Source organism: Vipera ursinii (genome assembly GCF_947247035.1).
Source record: "Vipera ursinii genome assembly, chromosome: 2".
In the NCBI taxonomy this organism is placed as follows: Eukaryota; Metazoa; Chordata; class Lepidosauria; order Squamata; family Viperidae; genus Vipera; species Vipera ursinii.
The window spans coordinates 223,545,705-223,570,835 of record NC_139513.1 but is presented as its reverse complement, the minus strand read 5'-3'; the positions used below and the strand labels follow the sequence as shown (position 1 = coordinate 223,570,835).

The 25,131-nt window shown below is 39.5% G+C and overlaps 1 protein-coding gene across 1 annotated transcript in view; it reads right to left on the bottom strand.

Annotated features, from left to right (window-relative positions):
* Positions 1-24,255, bottom strand: part of GLIS3 (GLIS family zinc finger 3) — a gene marked incomplete at both ends in the record, with an annotated part of 133,012 nt that extends 108,757 nt beyond the window's left edge. Inside the window, one exon of the mRNA XM_083351242.1 lies at positions 23,871-24,255. Coding sequence (XP_083207368.1) covers positions 23,871-24,255 — 385 coding nt within the window. The remainder of the gene's footprint in view (positions 1-23,870) is intronic.
* Between the last annotated feature and the right edge of the window lie 876 nt (positions 24,256-25,131).

Here is a 25,131-nt window from a genome sequence, read left to right as displayed (position 1 = left end):
TCCTGAAACTATGTCTCTTGTGCAAAATTATCTTGCACCCAGTTTGTGACCAATATGGTGAAATTAACATTTTTACGGGCCTTCCAAACTTCTTGTCTCTTCTTGTGTTTCTTATATCTGCTAAATTAATCTGGATATGCACAGACCAAAAAGACCTAAAACACTGCATAGGAAGTAATGAACTAAATCAGAATAAAAAAAATAAAATAAAAGCACAGTGGGCAATATCAAAGGCTCATTATTAGAGGAAGATTTCAAAGATAAAATTATAGAAGAAAACAATAACCAGCTTAAGGAGTGAATATAGTAAAAATAAAAATAAAAAAACAGAATAGGAAATCTTCTTTCAGGGATTTTTCATGTTTCAAAAGCAATTGAAAGTAATTTTATACAGCAAACTAAATGATGAATTACTGGTAAATATTCTACAAAAAAGTCATGTTGGCCAGTTATAGCATTTTACCTCCCACATTTCCTCCCTAGCAATATTCCTCATTTACATGGCACATCTCTGCTCTTCTCAAGATAAGGAATGCATTCTTTACATATCACATTAAATTCCTAAATTTTGTCATTAATCTTATAATGCTAACATGAAGTAGTTATTAGTGCCAACATCTTGGTATGTCACAAGTATGTTTTCATATTGCAAAAATTATTGCTAGTACAGCCAAAGACAGTTGTAAATAATCTTCCCCTCCCCTTGCCACAAGGCACAAATTTATTAGCATAATCTGATATCATAACAATGGGTTAAATCTAGTCAGTAATTTGTAATAAGATGTGTTTTTGTAGTTAGCACAATTGCCTAATTTAATATTACATGTGGTATTTTGTTTTTACTATGCATTTTCTTTCCTGTAAAAAAATAGTTTCAGCCCTTAATAATGCTGGAATATTTTGTTATTGTTAAAAAACAATTGTTAAGAGTTACACGAGTATTCAATATAGTTTAAATCACAGTTTTGATCATAAGATATTCGTTGTAGCATGTTGCTGTGAACTAGCTAGTAGTGGTACAGAACTACATCAATTATTGTGTATACTGCGGATTTTACTCCTGTATCAGCGGCACAAGGGTAGAAAACTCTTAGTTAGCAGGCCCAGACTATCTAATGTTGGAATTTTTATTTTGCTTTATTTATCACAAAGATGGTCTATTTATCTTCTAATGACCTCACAACAATATTTATCATCTTCCACAATATTTTGCTTCTATAATACTTAAATGTTTGACTAATAGACATGGCTGATCTATAGTAATTTGTTGAGTTTCCTGGATTACTAACCTTAGCTCGAACAACCTAATCCAAAGCCATGGGACCTTTTTAGCAGGTCCAGATTAAATGAAGATGATAATGGAGGTGGTGGTGGTAATGACAGGCTAAATAACTTTTTTACATAGAATAATAAGCAGAGTATTGTATTTTGTTATGTGAATCATTATTCTATCTAGCACTTCATTCTTTCAATTGACATATATGAAGTGGTGCAATTATTATACAAAATTGTAACTAGGGATTCCAGGCACTGAAAATAAACTTCTTGGCAGAAATTCTATCCTCTGTCAGTTGTTATCAACAACATGTGATCTATCATCATCACTGACACTCATCACTGAGCAATCAAAAAAGTCCATCTGAACTACTTTAGTCAAGTACAACATTATTATTGCAAAGTAAACATTCACAAGCAAAATAAAATTGGGCATAAAACATAGATCATATAAAGAGGGAGGCTGCAAGTTTTAACATCAAAAAGATTGCTGAAACCAGCTGCATGTAAATAGAAATGCAAATAACTTGAAGTAACATGAAAATCCCTGTCATGGTTTGCTTCCCAAATCAAATACATTATGAAACGATCCTAAATTAAACCCTGATGTGCTTGAGTTAAATATGCTATCCAATCTTGCTGGAATTATAAGTATTTTTTTTGCTATTCCAGTATTAAGGGGAAAAGGGAAAGATATAACACTACCTTTTTGAAAAGCCTACATGAGAATTTTATCCTGGATGTCAATTTAATCAGGCAGAAATAATAAGTATACAGCCCACACAATGTATTTTCCATTAATTAGTTTAGCTATTGCTCTCATCATGCATTTGAAACTTAAAGCTTCATTAAATATCAATTCATTTTATCTCATTACCTTTACAGAAAAATACACAACTGTTTCTTCAAGTCAAATGTTTGTTAACAGATATATACATATCAGTTAAGTATATTGGAAACAATTCAAGACAGAATTTCTATAGCAGCTGTAGACAAAAACATTACGTGAACTTTGTTCTGGTATAAAAGAAACATAAGAGAATTTTATAACTTAGGGAACAAAATAAACAGACAATAATTTTCTCTGTGGAATTATTACCATTATCAAGGAAAGACAGCTCAACATTCCAGATTCTTAACTTTCATTCCAATAAATATACTTGCCTGCAGATAGGTAATAAAAACTGTCTTTTGTGTTATACAAAATTATACAATATTATACAATAATTTTGTAATTGTGTACCTTGCTGATTTATTTGTTGATTTATTTGCAATATTATAAACTGCCCAATCATGAGATATATGGAAATATATAACAAGAAACAAGAAAATCAAACAGAAAAATCAAACAGAACACCAACAGTAAAACAACATGCAACAGAGACGTGATTCTTCAGTGGTTAGAATACAGCACTGCAGGCTAACACTGCTCACTGCCAGGAGTTCGATCCTGACCAGCTCAAGGTTGACTTAGCCTTCCATCCTTCCAAGGTCGGTAAAAGAGGAGCCAGATTGTTGGGGGCAATATGTTGACTTTGTAAACCGTTTAGAGTGCTGTAAAGCACTATAAAGCGGTATATAAGTCTAAGTGCTATTGCTATACACACAAAGACAGAAGGCCTAAGGTAAAGGTAAAGGTTCCCCGCACATGCTTGCTAATCATTTCCAACTCTAGGGGCCGGTGCTCATCTCTGTTTCAAAGCCAAAGAGCCAGAGCTTGTCCGAGGACGTCTCCGTGGTCATGTGGCTGGCATGACTAGACGCCAAAGGTGCACAGAACGCTGTTACCTTCCCACCATAGTGGTCCCTATTTTTCTACTTGCATTTTTACATGCTTTCGAACTGCTAGGTTGGCAGAAGCTGGGATGAGTAACAGGCGCTCACTCTGTTACGCGGCACTCGGGATTCGACCTGCCAAACGGCCGACCATCTGATCGACAGGCTCAGCGTCCTAACCCACTGAGCCACCACGTCCCTCCATTCAATTCACTTATGGCTGAATATATAGTGAAGCATGCAGGTTTTTGCGGCTTTTCTGAAAACAAGACAGAACAGTGCTACATAGTTATCAGGGACAAATGTATTTCAAAGCATGTGGGACTCTAGTGAAACCTGTTATTCCATGTATCTCTCTTGTACTTCTTATGGAGGGTGGCATTTCCATGGGCATTCTTGAGATATTTGGGGCAAATAGGGAGAAGAACACCATCAAAGCAGACACCAGACAGAACAATTCAAAAAAACAGTGCAAGATTGGAAGATGTGAAGAGACCTGGCTGAAGAGTCAGACATGACTGAATGGTTAACATCATCATCATCATCATCATCATCAAGAATCTTTGACTAATCTAACTGGATATTGTACCAGAAAGGAGGTTGTAGCTAGTTTAAATTTTCAGAAAGCTTATCAGAAACCAGTGCCGTGTCTTCAATATTTAATCTGACTACATGAGTTACTATTGCTGGTCCAGGAATGATATGAGTATCACAAGTGTTTTAGTAAAAGGTAAAGGTTCCCCCGCACATGTGTGCTAGTCATTTTCCAACTCTAGGGACCAGTGCTCATCTCCGTTTCAAAGCCGAAGAGGCAGCGTTTGTCCGAGGACGTCTCCGTGGTCATGTGGTCGGCATGACTAGACACCAAAGGCGTACGGAACGCTGTTACCTTCCCACCGTAGTGGTCCCTATTTTTCTACTTGCATTTTTACGTGCTTTCGAACTGCTAGGTTGGCAGAAGCTGGCAACAAGTGTTTTAAGTGCACCCCAAATCTCTTCCTTGAAACATTTAGGATTATTAGATAATTCTCTTCTCTCTTCTATTTTAGTATCACATTGCAGCACTGTCCTAGCAGTAGAATTTTTTCCCTAAGAAAACTCATATAATCCTGGGAGTGGCTGTATCAGACTAATCATTCACAAGATTAAGACAGAGCCTGGAGAACATTGTAGACAAGACAATGGGCATCCCCAAAGAGAGAAAATAAGAAATACATCATGACATCATGATGAAAATGTTATAACTCACATAAATTATGACATATATCATTAGATGATGCCATTTGCAGGATGATGTCATGACCTACGTGTTATTTTGATGTCATCAAAGTTTACTATGGGCACCATTGGGGTTTCCTTTCTCACATGAATCAATGCAGACATATTATACATTGTAAAGCAGGGAGGATAAAAGAAATATTAATTATGCCTTAATAAAGAATCATTTAGGACTAATGCAATTTTAACCTATCCAAATCTAGTTAAGAATACTGTAATTTAGATAAGATAAAATACATCCCAAATGCATACACACATCCTATTATTTATTGCAAGATATTGTTGGTGTTTGGCAAGTGTTCCAGAATACTTTACTATTTAATTTTCTTTGCAATTACTCTAATAATAATAATAACAACAACAACAACAACAACAACAACAACAACAACAATAATAATAATAATAATAATAATAATAATAATAATAATAATAATAATTTCTATACCGCCCTTCTCCCGAAGGACTCAGGGCGGTGTACAGGGCAAATACAATAAAAATACAATGTACAAAGTTAAAAAAGAATTAAATAATACAGCCCAGTTCCAATAAAAATTAATACAATTAATATTAAAATACCCCAATCCATCAGACCAGGCCGGCTTGTTCAAATAAGTATGTTTTTAGGTCACGTCAGAAGGAGCGAAGGTCGGGAGCCATCCGGAGCTCAACCGGTAAACGGTTCCAAAGGTCTGGCGTGCCCACAGAGAACACTCTTCCCCTGGGGGTCGCCAGTCGACACTCTTTGACCGACGGCACCCTAAGGAGGCCCTCTCTGTAGGAGCGCACTGGACAAAGGGAAGTTGATGCCGGCAGCAGGTGCTCCCGTAAGTAATCCGGACCCATGCCATTTAGGGCTTTATAGGTCATTACCAGCACCTTGAATCTTACCCGGAGGGCAACCGGAAGCCAATGCAGCTCGCGGAGTAAAAGTGTTACATGTGAGTATCGGGAAACCCCCACCACCACTCATGCAGCTGCATTCTGCACCAGCTGAAGCCTCCGAGTAGTCCTCAAGGGCAGCCCCATGTAGAGAGCATTGCAGTAGTCCAATCGGGAGGTCACGAGCGCATGAGTGACTGTACGCAAGGCATCTCGGTCCAGATAGGGCCACAACTGGCGCACCAGGCGAACCTGGGCGAAGGCCCCCCTAGTCACAGCTCCTATATGATCTTCCAAAGAGAGCTGTGAGTCTAGGAGGACAACCAAGTTGCAAGCCCTATCTACGGGAAGGTAATATCTCCCCCCCCCATGGTTAGAGATGGAATAATCTGAATTTTCCGAGATGCCGGCACACACAGCCACTCAGTCTTGTCGGGGTTGAGCAGAAGCCTGTTCCTCCCCATCCAGACCCGAACCGCCTCCAGGCAACGGGACATCACATCAAGGGCATCACTGGGGTGGTTTGGGGTAGAGATGAAAAGCTGGGTATCATCAGCTACCCAACAATAGCTAGCATTTAGCTGTACTGTACCACAGAATCAAAATCATTTTAAAAATGAAATGTCTCTCCCTTTCTATTTCTTTTGTGAGCCTCAGGGAAAGCCTACATTTATTCAATGATACAATAAACAAGAGTTCACAATTATCTTTCCAAAGTTGGCCCTTTACACTTTAGGAAACAAATTACAGTAAAATCACACAACTCCGAATAGTTCTTTAAACTGCACTGTTCATATATACACGCTAAGTCACTATTTTCTTTGAACGCTATTATGTCACCATCCAAAGCATTTTAATTAATTGAAATTTTCCAGAACTGTTGTCCTTGCAATCTGCTGCAACAGCAGGAGGAATTCATTTCTTCTTGTTGAAGTTAGACCAATCTACAACTTACAAAGCCAGTGAAAATAAGAAGGATTAAAATCATTTTGAATGCCATGGACACTATAAAGACTACTTCAGTTCCCGGCCTCAGCATTCATCCTTGCCAGAACTTATTTATGTGAATGACATCTTAACCGCAGCTTTTATTTTTCTCAAAGAAGATGCTGTTGACTGAGGGCCATACTTGAAGAGTTGCTATTCACACAATTAGCAACTGCACGAATGGCTTTTCAAAAGTGAATTACAGGCATGCCCCCCCCATCCAAATCAACATCATGTATGTGAAGAGAGGTCTTAACTATTTTCCCCTGCTGTAATCTACCTATATCTACTATATAGATTAGGGTGAAAATTATCTGCTCCCGTAGACACTCCTCTTGTCTCAATGCAACCAGCGGGTCTGGATCAAGCCTCCAATGAGCTAATGTCCTTTTTCTATGCAGCAGTCCTGATCTGATACATCCTTTTTTTTCTCAGAGCCTACAATTTAATTTTTTTCCAATATAATTAATACTTATATGGTAAAAGAAAGAGAAGGGGGAAAGGTGGGAAAACCTCACCTCTGTTAAGTAACAAACATTAGTTCTCCACATATTCACATCATATTACATAATTGATTTATTAACACTGGAGTTAGTTCACTAATAAGAAAAAGAGGAAAATTAAAATTAGTCTGTCCAATTTTCTACACAATTCTCCAAATAGTACTTCCAGCAGTAAATGCTTGATCCAGTATTTTAAAAAGGTGTGCTTTTTAGATAAATTTGTAATTGATGGAAAATGACTTTATAGTAGCAACCTGTTGGCACTCAAAGTGTGCAATGTAAATTTCTGGTATCCCCCAAGGCTGTGATTTACTTTTTGAAAGACACAAGAGTTGCTAACTGAGTTACTGGCATCATATCTAGTTTGATCCTAAACTGGAACAATCTGAAATGATGGTGTGTGAGTGTGCGTGTGTGTGCGTGTGCGTGTGCGTGTGCGTGTGTGTGTGTGTGTGTGTGTGTGTGTGTGTGTGTGATCCCTGGCAACTACCTGGGCAGGTCCCTGCAGTTTTCTTGGCGAGATTTTTCAGAAGTGTTGCCATTGCCTCCTTCCCAGGGTTGAGTGATTGGCCCAAAGTCACCCAACTAGCTTTGTGACTAAGCAGGACTAGAACTCACAATCTCCTGATTTCTAGTCTGCTACCTTAACCAGTGCAGGTAGTCCTCAACTTACGACCACAAAGGAGCCTAAAATTTCTATTGCTATGTGAGACAGTTCTTAAGTGAACTTTGCCCCATTTTACAATCTTTCTTGCCACAGTTGTTAAGTAAATCACTGCAGTATTAAGTTAGTAACCCGGTTGTTAAGTGAATCTGGCTTCCTAATTGACTTTGACTGTCAGGTCGCAAAAGGTGATCACATGACCCCGGGACAGTGCAACAATTTTTTGTAACAGCTGAAAGGAAACAATATGGAAAGAAAAAGGTACTTGTGACACAGAATCGGGGATTATGTTGGTTGATTTCTATTCTTTTGAAGAATGTTGTGCTGGTTGATAGACTTCTCTATCACACAGAAAATGGTGCAGGAGTTTCAGAGGAAAACTGCCAAGATCCCTTCTAATATTTAGTTCACAGAAGCCTAATTGGATTGCAAGCCCTTCTACAAACAGAAGTAATGATTTTACTCATTAAAATGCAGGATCTAATATAAACTTCGCTTAATAACTAATAATTAAAAGAATGGCTTGAAATGGATTGAAATAAGATTCCTTCAGATAACATTTTAAAGATTAAGGGGATACCCAAATCTGACACTATTTGTGAAACAGGCTACTCCTTAAGAGAGTACCGTATTGTAAAGTTGTTGGAATATTGCTTAAAATAGAAAAATAAATAAACACCAAGAATCTTGTTTTTAAGTACTTTAAAATACAACAGAAAACAATTATTTTGAACATTTTAATTTTCACTAATATTACAAACCTTGATCACCTAATATTACTAATATTACAAACACTGATCACACCCAATGATCAGAAGGTAGAATTATTGTCAGAAAAATATTCAATCATATGCTCACATAAGAAGGGATAAGATAAAAGTAAGCTAAACATTTCACTAAAGGAATCTCTATTTTGTCTCTGGATAGATTAAAATATATAACATTATTTTCAGGCAGCTAAACCAAGTTTCTTTTTTAGCAATACAGTGGAAATAGGTAATTAAATAATTCAGTGTTGGGGAATACACAATAAAATCTCAATTATTTTAAAAAATACCTAAGAACCATCACCCTGGAAGTTGTACAATCTTCTATCATCACAATTATATTCATAAGAAAGCTATAAAAATCAGTGCCTGCTTTGAAGCTAATTTGTGCAATGTCTCTATTAGTTAAGTTTAATACTCAGCCAGATGTTATGCAAATAATGGCAAATATCTGCATAATAATGATCTTTCCATGCAACTCATTTCCGTAAGAGACTCTTCAGCAATCTGTACATTTTAGCAATCAAATAGAAGTGAAGGATTTTCATGAAACTGCATTTTAAATAATTTTTATTACAAATCTTAATGAAATTCAGCTGAATTCTAGGGCTCGCTCTAAACATGATTAGGTAGAACTATTGGCAGTCTTAGCAAAAGCTTGCAAAAGTCACATACGGTTTTCCAGGTTATACTGTATATACCCTTCCTTGAATACGAGACCAATACTATATTGGAATTTTTAAGGCAAATTTTTAAGGCAATATTGAAAAAGAAATCTAGTTATGGGCTACACGTCAGGCAACTATTTTCCTACCTATATTTGAATAGTAACTTCATAAATACAGTATACTCTAGATCAGCTGTTCTTAACCACTAGTCTGTTGCTGTAGTGTAGATGATGCTGTGAAAGTCTATTTTCAAAAGGGAATTTGTAGTACATTGCTGACAAAATAAATTTTTCATTGTCAATGTTTCAAAACGATTGACAGCAGAACAGCATTTCCATGGTTTTTCCTGCACGTTATCTTTGACCAATATCTCATACAGATCATTCATGTAGGAGTTCTATTGAATTAACTAGAACAGGCAACAACAATCCTGTTCCTCAGATGAAGTATTTCAGCCACATTTCAGTATGTAAATTCCATTTGCTTTGCAGACCAGCAGAGTAGGAACGGAGCACCTCCCCATCACTTTGGCAGGTTTAAAGAATATCTTCCCCTTCTATTATTTAAAAGCCCTTGTGTTGTTCTAAATATTTCCAAGGCCACCAAAGCTATTAAAAACTGTCAGCCATTGAATGCAGCTATTTCTACAAGATCTGTACAGTAGCAATTTCTAGAACACTTCTTCTAAAATTGCAGACTTTGAAAAATCCAGAAACTGATGGAAATGTAAAAGGAGAAATTGAATGCTGTACCTCACCATGAACGGGAACAATGGAGAAACTAGAAAAGATTTCAGTTAACTTAGAAACTGCAAATCTATCTAGGCTTTTTTTATTTTTTGGTAGACTTTTTAAAACTCATGCGTTTTGTTTCATAATATGTAAAACAAAAGTCACTGGAACTGTTACTCGTTCAGGGCAGGGGTATGAACTACTGAATAGTTCTTGTACCTGCATGCATGAAAAAAGCAAGAGTTTTTAGCTGAAATTTAAAAACTGATTTTTTCTGACATACGAAACATTCAATATCTTCTGCAAGATTTACACTGGCAACGCCTCAGTGGTTACGTGTGAAATATAATCAATATGACCTTTAAAAAAAAAGGGAAACATTCTCTAAAAACGTATGTCAAAGAACATCCTACAACAATAGCATAAATGCTTCACTTTAAAAATAAAGGAAATAAATGCAAAGCACACTTTTCTGCCTGTGGTTTCATAAAGTTTGTAATATACGCACAATACAGGAATTTAGTCTACTAAACTATTGTGTACTAAATTCTGTTCTTTTGGCAAGAGGCACACATACTGGAGGAATTCATCCAAATCTATTTCTATTGGCTTCAAGTGACTCCCTGGGCCAATTGCTGTAAGTCTCCATTTGTGATCCGCTTGTGATTTCAATGATGCTTTGTTTCTAAGTTTTGTTTAACCATTACAAAGCTGCTGGAATGCAAGATTCTGAAAAGAAGTAGTCTTGTGTGTTGAATACAAACTTATGCATTTATCATTTAATCACTTTAGTGCTAAATATCGTCAATAGTCAGGCCTACTGAGTTACTGGAAACTGATTAAAAGCAGCAAATGAGAACAAAAACAAATGAAGATGGAATCCAGCTTTCCTTGCAAAGTCTCATGGCATACTGATGAACTTCTTTTTCAGAACAAGCCAAGTGACTGATGAAAATACAAAGGCCCTAAAGAGTAAAATAATACGTAAAAAAAGATTTCAAGTGTGTCTCAAGCTGTTTACTGATTAACATTTTTGCTCATACTGTAGTTATGCCACTGTTATTCAAATTAAAGGTTTTCTTGACAGTTACAAAAAAAAAGGATCCTGTAATCACACACTAAACTTGCATGCATGCGTGTGCACTTGTATTCCACATTGAAGAAATACACACATACACACACACAAAGTTACTGGAAGTTATGAGCAGATTTAGAAAGATGAAGATAGGTTTTTAACAGACCTTACAAATATAGGAATATGAATTCCAGCTACAGTTGAAATTACAACTGCAATTTAGTATGTCCCTTATGAATAAACAAAGTGAAAAGAAACAGGCTGAATAGAAAACTGATGGACATTTTTTCAATTTAAAAATGAAATAGAAATAAAATGGTCATCCTTGTTCTCCTGTATGTGTTTATGCAAGAGTTTCAACATGACCCAATGTTCCAACTAGCAATTTATTCACCAGTTTTCACAATTCTACTTATGGAGATTATACAAATTCAGCACAAACAGAAGATCTTTGTTGGATATTGTTTGATTTTTCTTCTGTGGCAAGTTTACAATAGACCAGCCCTTCTAATGTGTGCAAATATAAGTGCAACTGAGGTCATAGCAGCCCTATACCCATAAGCTGCTCCTTTCCTGTGTTCATGGTGGCTTGACTCTAAGCCATCTTAAGAAAATCCTGTCCAGACTAAGACTCTTTGGCAACAGCTTCAAGGTACTCAGTCCAGACTGCAGAATACTAAATCCTCCCATTGGGTGATTCCCCAGCAGCTGTGCTCTTCCATCTTTGTTTTCCAAGAATGCAAATGCCAATTGCTCTTCTTCTAAGAAATATGCATATATGTACATATACACAGCTGCACTAAATGTGTATGTACAGTTTTAAATCAACACATCAGTTTTAAAATAAACTTTGCATCACACACACACACACACACACACACACACAGAGAGAGAGAGAGAGAGAGAGAGAGAGAGAGAGAGAGAGAGAGAGAGAGAGAGAGAGAGAATGAATGAATGCATGATTATAGGCCTTTGGTCTGATCTGAAAATGCTTTTGAAGTTTTGGACCATGTACATAAGCTTTGAGTCACTCTAAGCGATAGCATGAAAACTAGGCAATGAAGATGTTTTCTCATAATAAACTTTTGATTAGGAGCAAATGTGATTGTTGCTATGTATTATACCCCATTTTCTAAAATAACAATTCTGTGAAATAGTGAATCTGTTTTATACCTCTGCTCAAATGAAACAATCTATCTAGACCAGGGCTTTTCAACCAGTGGTACAGGTACCACCTGTGGTACATTGGCACCTGGCAGGTGGTACGCGACCATCCTAGAAAAGTGGTAGCAGAGGAGGGGAATGAGCTGAAGCAGTGGCAGCACTGCACAAGCCTGAGCGAGAGATGGCTGGAGCTGCAGGGCTGTCAGGGCTCAGTGGAAGCGCCAGGATCAGCGCCAGTCTCCAGCTGGAGCTCGGCGCTGATCCTGAAGCGCCAATCAGCTGGAATGTTGCAGGATCTCCAGGGTCTTGTGATTTACATTCAGTTGCTTGGCAACTGATTCATATTTAAGATGGTCACAGTGTCCCAGGGTCATGTGAAGTGACCAAAACCTGCTGCAACTACCCAGCAGATGGAGGGGGCGAATAAAAACCAAACACCCCCCCACCCTACCCCCACTGTTAATCCTCAACAGAAATGCTCACAACAATAAAAACCTCGGACAGGAGGAAGAGCGTCACTGGGCGGGCAGGCAGGTGTCTTGCTCGGCTGTGGCTTGGGGGCATGTTTTTCAGTGCCATTGTAACTTTGAACAGTCACTAAGCAAACTGTTGTAAGTCGAGGACTACCTGTACTTCATCACTTTTTTCCTTTTTTTTTGGTCATCAAGTTTTTGACACCTTGCTAGGTAACTAGTGGTACTCGGATGTTGCCATATCCTAAAAGTGGTACAATGGCTGAAAAAGTTGAAAAACCCTGATCTAGACTCTTATATTTTTATCTGAAAATAATTTTGTGCTGAATTTAGAAAAAGGAAGCCAAAATATTTCCTAAGCTTCTTTTGAGATAACAATAGTATCATATACAATAACTGTTGTTACAGTAGCAGCAGTTACAAAAGACAGGTCTTAACAAAAGAATGCTGTACAGATTTTACCCATTCAACTCATTTTTGGTTAAATTAAGGGTGGAAGAATTAGAACTTTAGAAACATTAGCTGTTTGGTTCACCTATTAATATCTTAGTTGAGGCCAATTTAAATTTATTTACTTCATGTGAAGCTACAAAAAATATTTTCCAGTTGATGGCAGATGTTGTTTGCATGAGGATTACCATGTAAATTATGTGAAGAATATCCCTACAGTAAAGACTTCTTCTGATGTTTGAAACTGCTGTAAAAATAAAGCAGTAATAAGCTTTCAGATCGAATGGCCATGGTGTAGTTTTCTGTTGTCCTCACATTTCATCAGGGCCTGGGGCTGTCATCTTTTGAGGCAGAGTGAGCTGCTTTGTGGTGTGTCTCTTGGAAGCTCATAGACAAGTGAACAAGGATTGATTGGTCTCTTGTATTTGAATGTGACCGGTCCACTGGACTGCAAGTAAACTAGTTGCAGGTTGGGTTACAAAGATCTACCCCAATATAATGCTGTGAAAATGTTACATGTGGTCAGGCTGACTTATACCATACAACCTGGTGTTATGCTTTTAGCCTACTATTCAAAATAATTTGGGATAATTGTCAAAAGAATGGTCTCCAAACCAATACTAAATTAGTTCTGAGTACTAGGACTTCAAGTTCATAGAACAATATCATTACATTAAGTACTTTATTCACAATGAACAGAAAAATCTGCTCTAAGAAACTGTCACACTGCATGCTTTTCTACCTTGTCAGGAATTTATGACTTATTACCATCTCACCATCTTACCATCTACTGCAGGCAAACCACGGAACACTATTTCTAACACAATAAGACTATATAAAAACCTCAGCTAAGATTCTCATGGTTGTTGACACCTAGGAGAAAATGTAAGTAATAACAGGAAATATATTAATTTGATTTCTAAATATAATACATACATTATTTTTAAGTAACAGAATTGGCAAGGCAAAAATTAATGTAGAAATTGCAATCTTTGTTAAAAATTTCCTCTGCTAACAAAGCTTCTTCTACTGCTGCCAGCTATCAACACAATACTTTGGAATTCCTAAAGAATGCAGATGGGGAAGGAATCTTCAATCCTCCTCAAGCACTCCATGATAGCCTTTCATACATCTCATGACCTTATGCACTTCCCTGATAAGAAGTTGACAATTCACTAAGACATGGACATTTCAGGGAAGTTAATGAAAATTACATGTCAATTTGTATTGATGTTAACACATAAGTTGTAGGAGAGAGACTGGCTGAGCCAGAGGGAGGAGTTAAATGAGGAATTAGCCTGGATTCCCTCCATGAGCACAAGAGGAAACCCTCCCTTGAATGCCACTGAGCCTTATCTACTGTCACCCAGGTACAAGCCATCAGTCTGAGAAGATTCCTATGTATAGGTTTTAGCATTAAAACAGCCAATTGAACTCTCCAAGTGTGGCTCTGGTTGTTTCTGTCTGACATAAGTAATACTAATTACAATTAATCTGGCAGTACTGAAGGCTTTTTTTTAACAGCCTAAAAATAAATTAGAAACAATGGTTTTTAGTGCAGGCAATTGACACAAAAGGTGCTGGGGGAATATAATTGAAAAGATAAAAATAGTTTTACACTCAAAACTTTGAGCAAGCAGAATGTTTGATCAAACAAGCAACAGGTTTATAAATTAGGGGGATCAGTGTGGAAAAAGAAAACAATCGTGCCAAGAAGAGTACAAAAGAGTATTTTGCTAAGGAGAGTGATATGCCCAGGAACAAATTCTGGGACAGCATGCATCAATGGCCTCCTGTGGTAGTGAAAGAACTTCTCTGGAAAGTTCTCCATATCTTCACGCATTTCACCATCCATTTGCTCATAACAAACATCAAAAGCCTAAAGCACCACCAGCAATAAAGTAATTCTACATGTGATTCATATTCTGAGCTGAAAGAAACCTCTTACCAGGAAATGCTGTAATTATTACACATTTCTAGAACGTGCACTTTAAAGCATTAATGAGAAGAAAGACAGGATTTATGGAAAGACAGGGTTTACATAGAAATAAAATTAAAGTTCTGTAATATACAGAACAAAGTAGGCAACCTTTTCACCTGGGGGTCATGTTTTCACTTTTGGATTTGCTTTGCAGTGAAATGGATTGTGTGTAGCGAATAACAGAGTGTCATTACTAGACAGGGTAATATCAACCTTCTTTTCATTCCGGATATTTTAATTTTTTTTCTAGACTTTGAGGAGCAAAATTTTGCCCCTCATTTCACATAGAAAGAAAATCATGATAAAGCAACAACACTCCAAAAGATTTTGGCCTGTCAGTCAAGCAAGAGGGAAGGTTAAAGGTACTGTGAGCACAAATGAAGTATTGGGCATATGCAACTAGACGGCAAGGAATTGCTGACCTTTACTATAAAGCATGTAAGACTCCTTTTTCAATCCTAAACTGGCTTTGCTTGGCTCTTCTATAGAAATGAGTGCTAGTGCCCAATTTTTGCTCTCCTGACTATCAGAATGTAGTTTTAATTAATCTCTATTAAAAAAGGTAAATAAGAAGAAAAAATGGTTTCCCACTTTTAGCTTAGATAATGATTACAAAAAATAATGATATTATTTGAACAACAATGCACCAACTGCTAGTATAAGACTAGAACTTGTAATAATATTGGGATCCATGCATCTAATTTCAATATTAACCAGGAAAGATGCAAAAATCTTGTTTGAAGTAATATCCCATGTTATTTTAATTGTACTGAAAAATATGAATTTATATGCACACCTTGAGTTTGGTGAAACATATTTATAGTTCATCATACACAATCATTGCACAAGCAGGATTTAACAAGCAATAGGTAATATAATATTAACCAAAGCTGTACAATTGTTCCTGTTCAGGCTTGTCCATCTCAACTGAAGTGTGAAGAAGAAAAAAAGTTCTCATTATCTGTTCCAAATTTCCACCAATAATAGATTACAAGAAGTTACTGCTAGGATTGTAGTCAAGACTATAGTCCTCAAATCAAAAATACACATAGGAAGCCCAAAATAAGTACATCTCCAAACACAATTACATGTTTGAATTGTCCCCAAAATAAGTTGCCTTGTCTTGGACAACAAAAATGTTTGTTTACTTCCTTATATATTCTTACAGAACAAACAGGACTTTTTTTTAATCCAAAAGGCCCTTAATTCACTGTTATCAATAGTTTTTAAAAATCTCCCCTTTTGCCATGGAGGAGGAGGAGGAGTTAACTTTGCCCAGTATATTCTTGACTTGCATTAAAAGTATAGTGGCTATGAATACCAAATGGTGGCATAAATTTTACAAAGATTACTTAAGTGGGAAAAGGGAAGAATGCTTTCAGAATAGGCAATTATTATGCTAGCCAGCTTTCCAATCTCTATCATAGCATGAAGAAAAATTCTGAAATAATATATATTATATATTATAAACTACACTTGGATGGTGTTAAAATAAGCCAAATATACTAACCACTATTATAATTAAAGATAACGTATGCCGTATGTTTGGTTCGAATTGACGAGGACTCAGAGTGGTTAACACTGAACGAGTTTATTGAATACACAAAATCAACTGTCAACTGTCAAATGTTGCAACCCTTTTATAGAGGAAGTGTTTGAACTGTAACCAATACAAGCAGTCTATTTTCCCGCTCCTTGGTTGTGGCGTCCAATGATTGCACCTTATTTTCCCGCTTTAAACCTTGCAAAGCTGCACTGTGTTTGCAATCTCTTTCATGGCTTATTGCTAACTATTTACATACACAACACCCCTTACCCCCCAGTTGGTGTCATTTCTTTACAAAATCCATTAGGTATTTTGGTGGCCTATGTATTCTGGACGGGTATCTGTTACTTTGGCTATTAGGGACCCTTCTTCCTGGTTGACTGCTTGGCTGCTGGTTACTATGCTGGTTGCTACTAGACCTGGGCTCAGGGTTACTGGCTTCAGATGTACTGCCTTGTGTATTAGGTTGTGTTTGGGATTCAGTGGTCACTGGCCTACTTCGCAGGGGTATTTCCCAATCGATTGGACTGAATTGTTGTTGTTGGGCCTCATGGAAAGTGTCATCTTGCCCAACCTCTACACCACTTTCTGGCCTAATGTTGTCTGTACTGTTTCCCCTTACTGAGCTTTGGTCCCCCTCAGCCGGCACACACCCCCTAGATCTTTTCCTCAGCTGGTCTATGTGTCTTTTACAGCTCCTATTCCCTTCCCCCTCAATGATGTATGATAGGGGACCTAAGATTTCAGTTACCACCCCTGGAATCCATTTGTCCCCTTGGGCGTAGTTCCTGGCCCAAATCAAGTCCCCCACTTCAAATGTTCTGTTAGGAATGTCCAATTCAATGTTTGGTTGGAGTCTGTCGGGGTGTAGTCTGTCCAACTTGGTCAAAATTTTCCTGCCCCACCTCATTTCAGCTGGACTTTTCCCTGTAGCCGAACAAGGGGTTGTGTGCTGGGCCAACAAGAACTCAGCTAGTCTCTGATGCCAGTCACCTCGAATGATTCTTTTAAGCGCGTCCTTCGTGGTCCTCACGTTCCTTTAAGCCAATCCGTTGGTGGAGGGATGGAAGGGTGCAGAAGTCTTATGCTTAATCGAGTTGGCCTTGAGGAAATCCTGAAATTCAATAGATGTGAATTGTGGCCCGTTATCAGACACTATTAAATCCGGCAACCCATGAGTGGCAAAGAGGCCCCTTAATGCCTGTATTGTTCTGCCTGCCGTTACTGAACTGACTGGTACTACTTCTAGCCATCTAGAGTAGCTGTCGACCACTACAAGGAACGTTAACCCCTGGAAAGGTCCGGCGAAGTCAATATGAATCCTGGACCAAGGATTCCTAGCTAGCTCCCATTTATGTGTGCGGATGTGTTGTTGTTCAGGCCTTGAACGTTGGCACAGATGGCAATTGGCAACGCATTCCTCAATGTCGTGGTCCAATCCAGGCCACCACAAGTGACTCCTAGCCAGGGCCTTCATCCTTACTATTCCGGGGTGTCCCTCATGTAATTCAAATAAAATAGCTGATTTGTGAATTTCTGGAATTACTACGCGAGTTCCCCAGAGTAAGCAACCCATATGAACTGATAATTCATCTTTCCTTGTGAAAAATGGACTGTATTTTACGTCCGGGTTGGCGTTGGGCCAACCGCTCATGACCCAGGCCATTATTCTCCTTAAGATGAGGTCCTTATTGGTTGCCTCAGCTATGTCTTTAGCAGTTAGGGGCAGATCAGGAATATCTTGTAGGGACATTACTTGTCCCACTGGGGCAGGGTCCTCCTCTGTTGTGCTAAGGGGCAATCTGCTCAGAGCGTCTGCATGACCCATGTCCTTACCTGGTCGGTATTGGAGGGAGAATGAATATGCTGAGAGGAAAATGGACCATCTCAGCATCCTGGGAGACATAATTTGGGGAGTCTGTTTATCTGTGGTAAACAGTCCCAGCAGGGGTTTGTGGTCTGTCAGTATTGTAAAGTTCCTGCCATACAGGTAGTCGTGGAACTTTTTAACTCCTGCCACTATGGCTAGAGCTTCCCGGTCTATTTGAGCATAGTTCCGCTCTGCCTTGGTTAGTGTGCGGGAGTAGTAAGCAATGGGTCTTTGCATTCCCTGGGCGTCTAAATGGCTGATTACTGCCCCAACGCCATAAGGCGAAGCATCGCACGCCAGGTAGATTGGTCTGTTTTCTATGAAGTGGGTTACAGTTGAGCTACTGGAAAGGATGTCTTTTAAGGTCTGGAAACTCGCTTTGTGCTTGTCTTGCCAATGCCAAGGGGTCTTCTTATCTAAAAGCCTGTGCAGTGGTTCTGCAATGGCAGCCTTATGTGGCACAAAAGTGTGATAAAAATTTACCAAGCCAAGGAAGGCCTGTAGCTCAGCCTTGTTCCTTGGTTCAGGAGCCCCTTTTATTGCTTTAATTTTTTCAGGGGTAGGGTGGACTCCGCTTTTGTCAATCCTGAACCCCAAAAAATCAGTGGACTTAACCCCTATGCTACATTTTTCCTTTTTTAATTTTAATCCAGCCTTTCTAAATCTACCCAGTACCTGTTCCAGCCGCTCTACTAACATTCCTTCATCTTTTCCAGCTATTAGGACATCATCAAAGTAAGGGCATACTCCAGGTATGCCCTTTAAGGTCCTCTCCATCACTTCTTGGAAGATGCCTGGAGCAGCTGCAATTCCAAATTGCAGTCTGTGGACTCGGAACGCCCCCTTGTGGGTAACAATTGTCTGTGCCTCTGCAGCCTCTTTGGAAACAGTCAACTGTAAGTACGCATGCGCCAAGTCGAGCTTGGCGAAGATGGCGGCGTCCTGGATCGTGGCGAGGACCTGCTTCACCGTCGGGACCGGGTAAGCATGCTTTTTCATTCCAATGTTGAGGGTCGCTTTATAGTCGGCGCAGATCCTCACATCCCCATTGGGTTTGAGGGGTGTGACGATCGGCGTCTCCCACAAACCGCCCTCAACGGGTTCTAAAACTCCGAGGCCTACAAGCCGGTCGAGCTCGGCCTCGATTTTTTCTTTTAAGGCAAAAGGTACCCTCCGGGCCTTTAGCCTGATTGGGTTTACTGAGGGGTCTAGGTTAAAATTAATGGGGGGCCCTTTGTACTTGCCTAGAGATCCATCGAATACGTCTGCAAATTCTTTGCAGACGGATTCGAGGGTCTTATTTCTGATCACTGAATTTATTCCCCCTATCCAAATTCCCAGGGCAGGAAACCAATTAAGCCCTATTAAGCTGGTCCTATTCCCCTCCGTAACTATCAAATCTAAGACCCCCTTAAACCCCTTAAAGTTTACTCTAAGGCTGGTCTTTCCTTTTACGATTATTGGACTTTTTTGGAAGTCCATTAATTGAATATTTGTTGGACTAAGTGGAATTCTTTTTCCACTTAATTGTTCGATTTTCTCAAGGGTTTCAGTGGAAATTATCGACACTGAAGCCCCTGAGTCGATTTCCATTCTGCAAGGGACCCCTTGCAGAAGGACTGTAATTTTTAATTTTCCGTCCGGAAAATTGTGCCCCCTTCCCCGCCTTCTCCGATTGACTCGGGCCACCTCCCTTAGGGTTGGAAATTTCACCCGGGATCTAGGGGTCTCCTTGCCACTAGCATTGGGGGTTACCTTACCCTCTGGCCACACATCGACTTCGTTCAGACGGGAGTCCCGGACGCGGTTTCTGCAGATGGCCTGGATGTGGCCGGTCTTGCCACAAGCCCTGCACTTGGCGGTGCGGAATCGGCAGGAAGCGCGGGGATGGTTGCCGCCACAGCTGCCACATCGGTTCTGGGTGTCGTTGTCGCGCGGTCTGGTTGCGGTGTCCCGCCACGGTCGTTGTGCCCCGGTCGGTGGTCTTTGCGGTGTTGCGGTTTGTTGCCGGCGGCCCGGTTCCGGCCCCTCGCTTCTGAGTTGTCTTGGTGCCATCTTCCCGAATCGCCTGGAGACTTCGGCGATCTCTTCCTCCCACTGCTGGTCCACCTCCCCGCAGTCCACATAGCCCTCTTGGTTAATTTCAGGTGCTGCCGCCATGCTACTGCGGGGGGGGTCGCGATACCCGGTTGACTCATACGTTAGGAGTTCGTCGAGCACTTCCTGTAAATCGCCGGTAGGTTTGGCGATTATTCTATTTTGTAATTGTTCATCACGTAAGCCCAGCACGACTCTGTCCCGAATTCTAATTTCTAAATTATCATATTTGCAACGTACTGCGGCTTCCCTGACGGCAGCGACGAATTTTTGTATGGACTCCCCCGGTCTCTGATTTCTCTTCTCGAAGATGCGCCGCCAAAAGAGTTCGGACCTTCGGGGAGTAAAGTGAACCTTTAGTTTTGCGAGGAGGTCGGCGTAGGGCACGCTGGAGACTGGTTGTGGCTGGCACAGCCCGACAGCAACTCTGTAGACCGGTGTGCCGCAAATTGTCAAAAGTGCCGCCGCTTTTTTCCGGTCGTCAGTGATTCCGTTCACTAACAGGAATCCTTCAACTTGACCGATGTATTCTTCCCAATCTTCGGGGAAGTTAGGGTCAAATTCCTTCAGTGACCCGATTTGCGCCATTCAGAGAATTTTTTTCCTATTCTGCCGCGGCCGCTCGGTTGACTGTGACTCGCTCGGAATTTGCCGCCTTCACGACAATTCTTCCTAATCTCTGGTCTTCTGTCAATCCCACCCTCGTCGCCAGTTGTTTGGTTCGAATTGACGAGGACTCAGAGTGGTTAACACTGAACGAGTTTATTGAATACACAAAATCAACTGTCAACTGTCAAATGTTGCAACCCTTTTATAGAGGAAGTGTTTGAACTGTAACCAATACAAGCAGTCTATTTTCCCGCTCCTTGGTTGTGGCGTCCAATGATTGCACCTTATTTTCCCGCTTTAAACCTTGCAAAGCTGCACTGTGTTTGCAATCTCTTTCATGGCTTATTGCTAACTATTTACATACACAACACCGTATATGATGGGGACAAGACAAAAGCATTATTATGGGAATACAACAGAGAAAACAAATATATTTCAAAAATATATTTGTGCTGTAGTTAATTGCAAATGGCCACATGAGCTGTGAGTATGTCAGAAAATAATTGCCACTTGGACTAAGTATGTTCTGGCTATGTGGTTTTGATATTTTTAATAGGCAGCAATTTTAATCAACTGAAGAAAATATCCCTTTATAAAGAAAACAATTCTACATTTTAGAAGCAGGATATATTCTCCATTTCACTCAACCTTCTGCTACTTCCCTATACTGAGGCCAGGAATAATGATCCTTGATTTGCCACATTATGCAGGCAGTATTTTAGAATTACAACAATCCTCCTCAACCATTTTAATTTAGTCATTTGTTATTCAATTTGTTAGATTTCTATCCTACTTTTCCTCTAAGAGCTCAAGAAGGCTTATATGAGGGTCACTTCATTTTTTTCCACACAACTCTTTGATTAGGTTCATAAGAATCAGTTAAATAGAACCTGAACACATAATTGTGATCAGTCAGGTATAAATGTCTATGTGATATATAAAATTGTTAGTATTTTCAACTTCTTCAAAATTGAATGGGGATTAATGAACCAGAATTAAAAAGGTCATTCTCACTTAAAATTAATTTCATGCCCATTTTATCAACCATTCAATCCTACAGCTTCTATAAGAAATGAAACTTTGATAGTAATATATTGAGTGAATGTGCAAACTAAAATATATTTATAACTGTTCATGATATATTTTTGTTGACTACAAGTCTACTACAATAGTATGTTGTAGGCTTATTGGGATGTTTATACTCAGAAGCTAAAAGGGTCACAAAAACATAATCTATGAGAAGCTAATATCTGGATAGGGGATATTTTAATGCATTATTACATATAAGCAAGTGTAGAAACTAATACTTAAGTGACATTAAAACAAGTGTAGAACCGAACAATCCTAACCAAAATGAGACAATTCAAGTGTGGCCAGCTCAGCACAGCCGGGTCACGGCCACCAGCTCATCACCCCAAAGTTGCCTCTGCCAACTCACCACAGCCAAGTTGCCATAGGACAACTTCACACTGAGGACAACTGGATAGCAGGATGGGCAAGCAAGTGAGTGAACTGAGTACAGAGCAGTGGCGATAGCTGGGGCTTTCCCATTTTCACACCCCCTACCACTGTCACCGCTGCCGCCTAGCTCCAGGTCAAAAAGGCCGGGAATGGTGGCAGCCTCGGCAGTGGGTGGGGCATGTGGCGGGGGAAGCGGTGGCAAGAGGGGGCATCCCATTTTCACATACTCCGCTGCTGCTACCACCATGTTGAGCTCTAGGCTGAAGAGTCTGAAGATGATGGCAACAGATGTGAAAAATGGGATGCAGTCACTGCTGCCGCTCTGCACTGCCCACCCGCTCACTCACCTGCCCACACGGCTCTCCCACCAGCTGCTTGCGAGTTGTCCCCATGGTGAGTTGGCTGTGTGAAGTTCTCCTGCAGTGACTTGGCAGCAGTGAGTTGGTACAAGCATCTTGGCAGTGGCAAGCTGGTGGCACTAAGCTGGCCACGTCAAGCTGGCCGCGCTGAGTTGTCCTAGACCCAACCTAAAACTGAACAGATAAAACACTTTTGGCATGTGAGTTCTTAACACATGTATATTAGGCTTTTACCAAAATCCAAAAAAGAACAAAGTAAGGAAGCTACTTGCTTAGTAATCAAGACAGAAAATAGTTTCCTTTTCTATCCTGCCAAGATACTTGTGCAAGATAAAAGTTAACAAACCATTAGACCCATAAGAACCCGCACCGAGTAGGGGTTTGAACTCAATGACCTAGATGGTTCCTTCTAAGTCTGTGAACTAAAAATTAAAAGATGTTACTTTAAACCAATACATCAAGGAAGTAATAACATAGATACAAAACCAATGAAGGTGAACTAATATTAATATGGTGGTATATCAAGACCAAGATAGCTAATCTAACTGACACCTGGGCTGAACCTTATTGACCATTCAGAGTCACTTTGCAGAACCTTGAAACTTCTATTTTACCTTAGCAAAACTCCTGATTTTGCCCAATAATTATCATTTTTGCTTTGAAAGAGCTTTAAAAATTCCTAAATTCCCTCAAATATGAACCAGCAAATCTCTCAAAAGGATCCAAAATGTTAACTCAAATCACCCTGTTGACATGAATTTGCTAGTTACACAGGCAGTCACTGCAAGCAATTAAATAGTAATAATACAAAGTGCAACTCTTGGCCACAAATAATTGCCCCTCTAATAAATATAAATTCTCTTCTCACCCTTATAGATGGTCTGTGTCTTCCTCAGTCTCAGGTCCTCCACCAGAGGCCTGGAAGTTTGCGGGAACTTAATTGTTCCTAGCACTGCACTCTTCTGGACAAAGAGCTCTGATGTTGTTCCTGGGATCTTTTGGAACCAATCTCCCAGCTTAGAAGTCACAACCCTGACTGCTCCTACCACCTTTGCAATCACTTGGACCTTTACTTATATTACCGAAAGTAGAATATGTGGTACTGAGAATTCTCCTCGTGCATTATTTATATTGCTTACAGAAAAACATCTTTGTAATGTTTAAAAAGTCCTGATAGCATAGAAGCATACATCTTTCTTTATCATACCAAATGTGTAAGAAAACAAAATGAAACACATTTATTAAAATGACTCCTACCTTTTACTGTGCTTGTGGTAAATTTATTTCCAAATTCTTGCTCCTTTGGCTTCAAAAACTGGGGAGTTGTTACCCCTGGAGGCTGCGGGAGATGGAATAAAGACTTTCCGTTTGTAACCATTTGTCTCTTCGGACTTAAAGCAGGAAAGTGAATATTACAGTCAACGGCATTGCTCTGATCAGCCACACCTCCTCCAAGAGATGTCTTTAAATGTGAGGTGGTCAATAGGTTTCCAATAGGAGGGCCCAGGGTGCTACTATTAGAAGAAACAGAAGGAGCTTCTATATGTAGTTTAATAGATGGGTACTGCTGCACATTTACCATCCCAGGCCTGTGAGCAGTGCACGTTGTCCTGTGGCTCATACCACATGCCCTGACATTCATTGCCAAAGGATTTTTCTCCTAAAGATAGGCAGTCAAAATCCCCAGATGTTGAAGACATCGATCAGCAATCAATAATTTATCCATAGTGCATTATGCCTGTTGTAGGGGGAGAGAAGACAATAAAATAATTTACATGTAATAGAATGCGAGACTTCAGAGCTGCGCTTTGTGTTAATTGTAGGAGGTAGAATTATTGATTGTGTGAACATCAAAGTAGAAGCAATTACAGAGAAAAACCTCTGGGGATAAGGACAAATGATTACTGAGAACTATAATGAAGAGAAATGATGCCCCTTAAAAGCAGAAGTTAACAGTAAGGTCAGCTACCTTTGTACTAGTTAACCAGCCATGAAATGGAATGAGCACTAAACAAATGAATAAAGTAAAAAGCCGACTGTAAGTGGGAGCTATGCTTAAGAACAGCTTTTTAAAAAAATTGCATATTGTGATCATTTTGAAAAGGAAGATGGAAAAGCATGTCCATAATTAAGCAATACTGAGCCCAAAATATGATATCATTGCCAATTTATGCTTTCAGATAAAAAAAAATACAATAAGATAGAATTTAATTTAATTTTAATTTAATAACATTTATATACCGCCCTTCTCTCTGAGGACTCAGGGCGGTTCACAGGGCAGAATAAAATAGCAAATACAAACATTAAAAAAGATTAAACAATTGCCCTAGTTAAAAACAATGGAAATACAGTGCTAAAAACCCCAAGAAAAATTAAAAGACCAAAGATAAAACAACCCCAGCAATCCCCATCAGGCTAGGCCAGCTTGTACAAACAGAAATGTCTTAAGATCGCGACGAAAGGAGCGAAGTTCGGGCGCCATCCGGAGCTCTACCGGTAGCTGATTCCACAGCTCCGG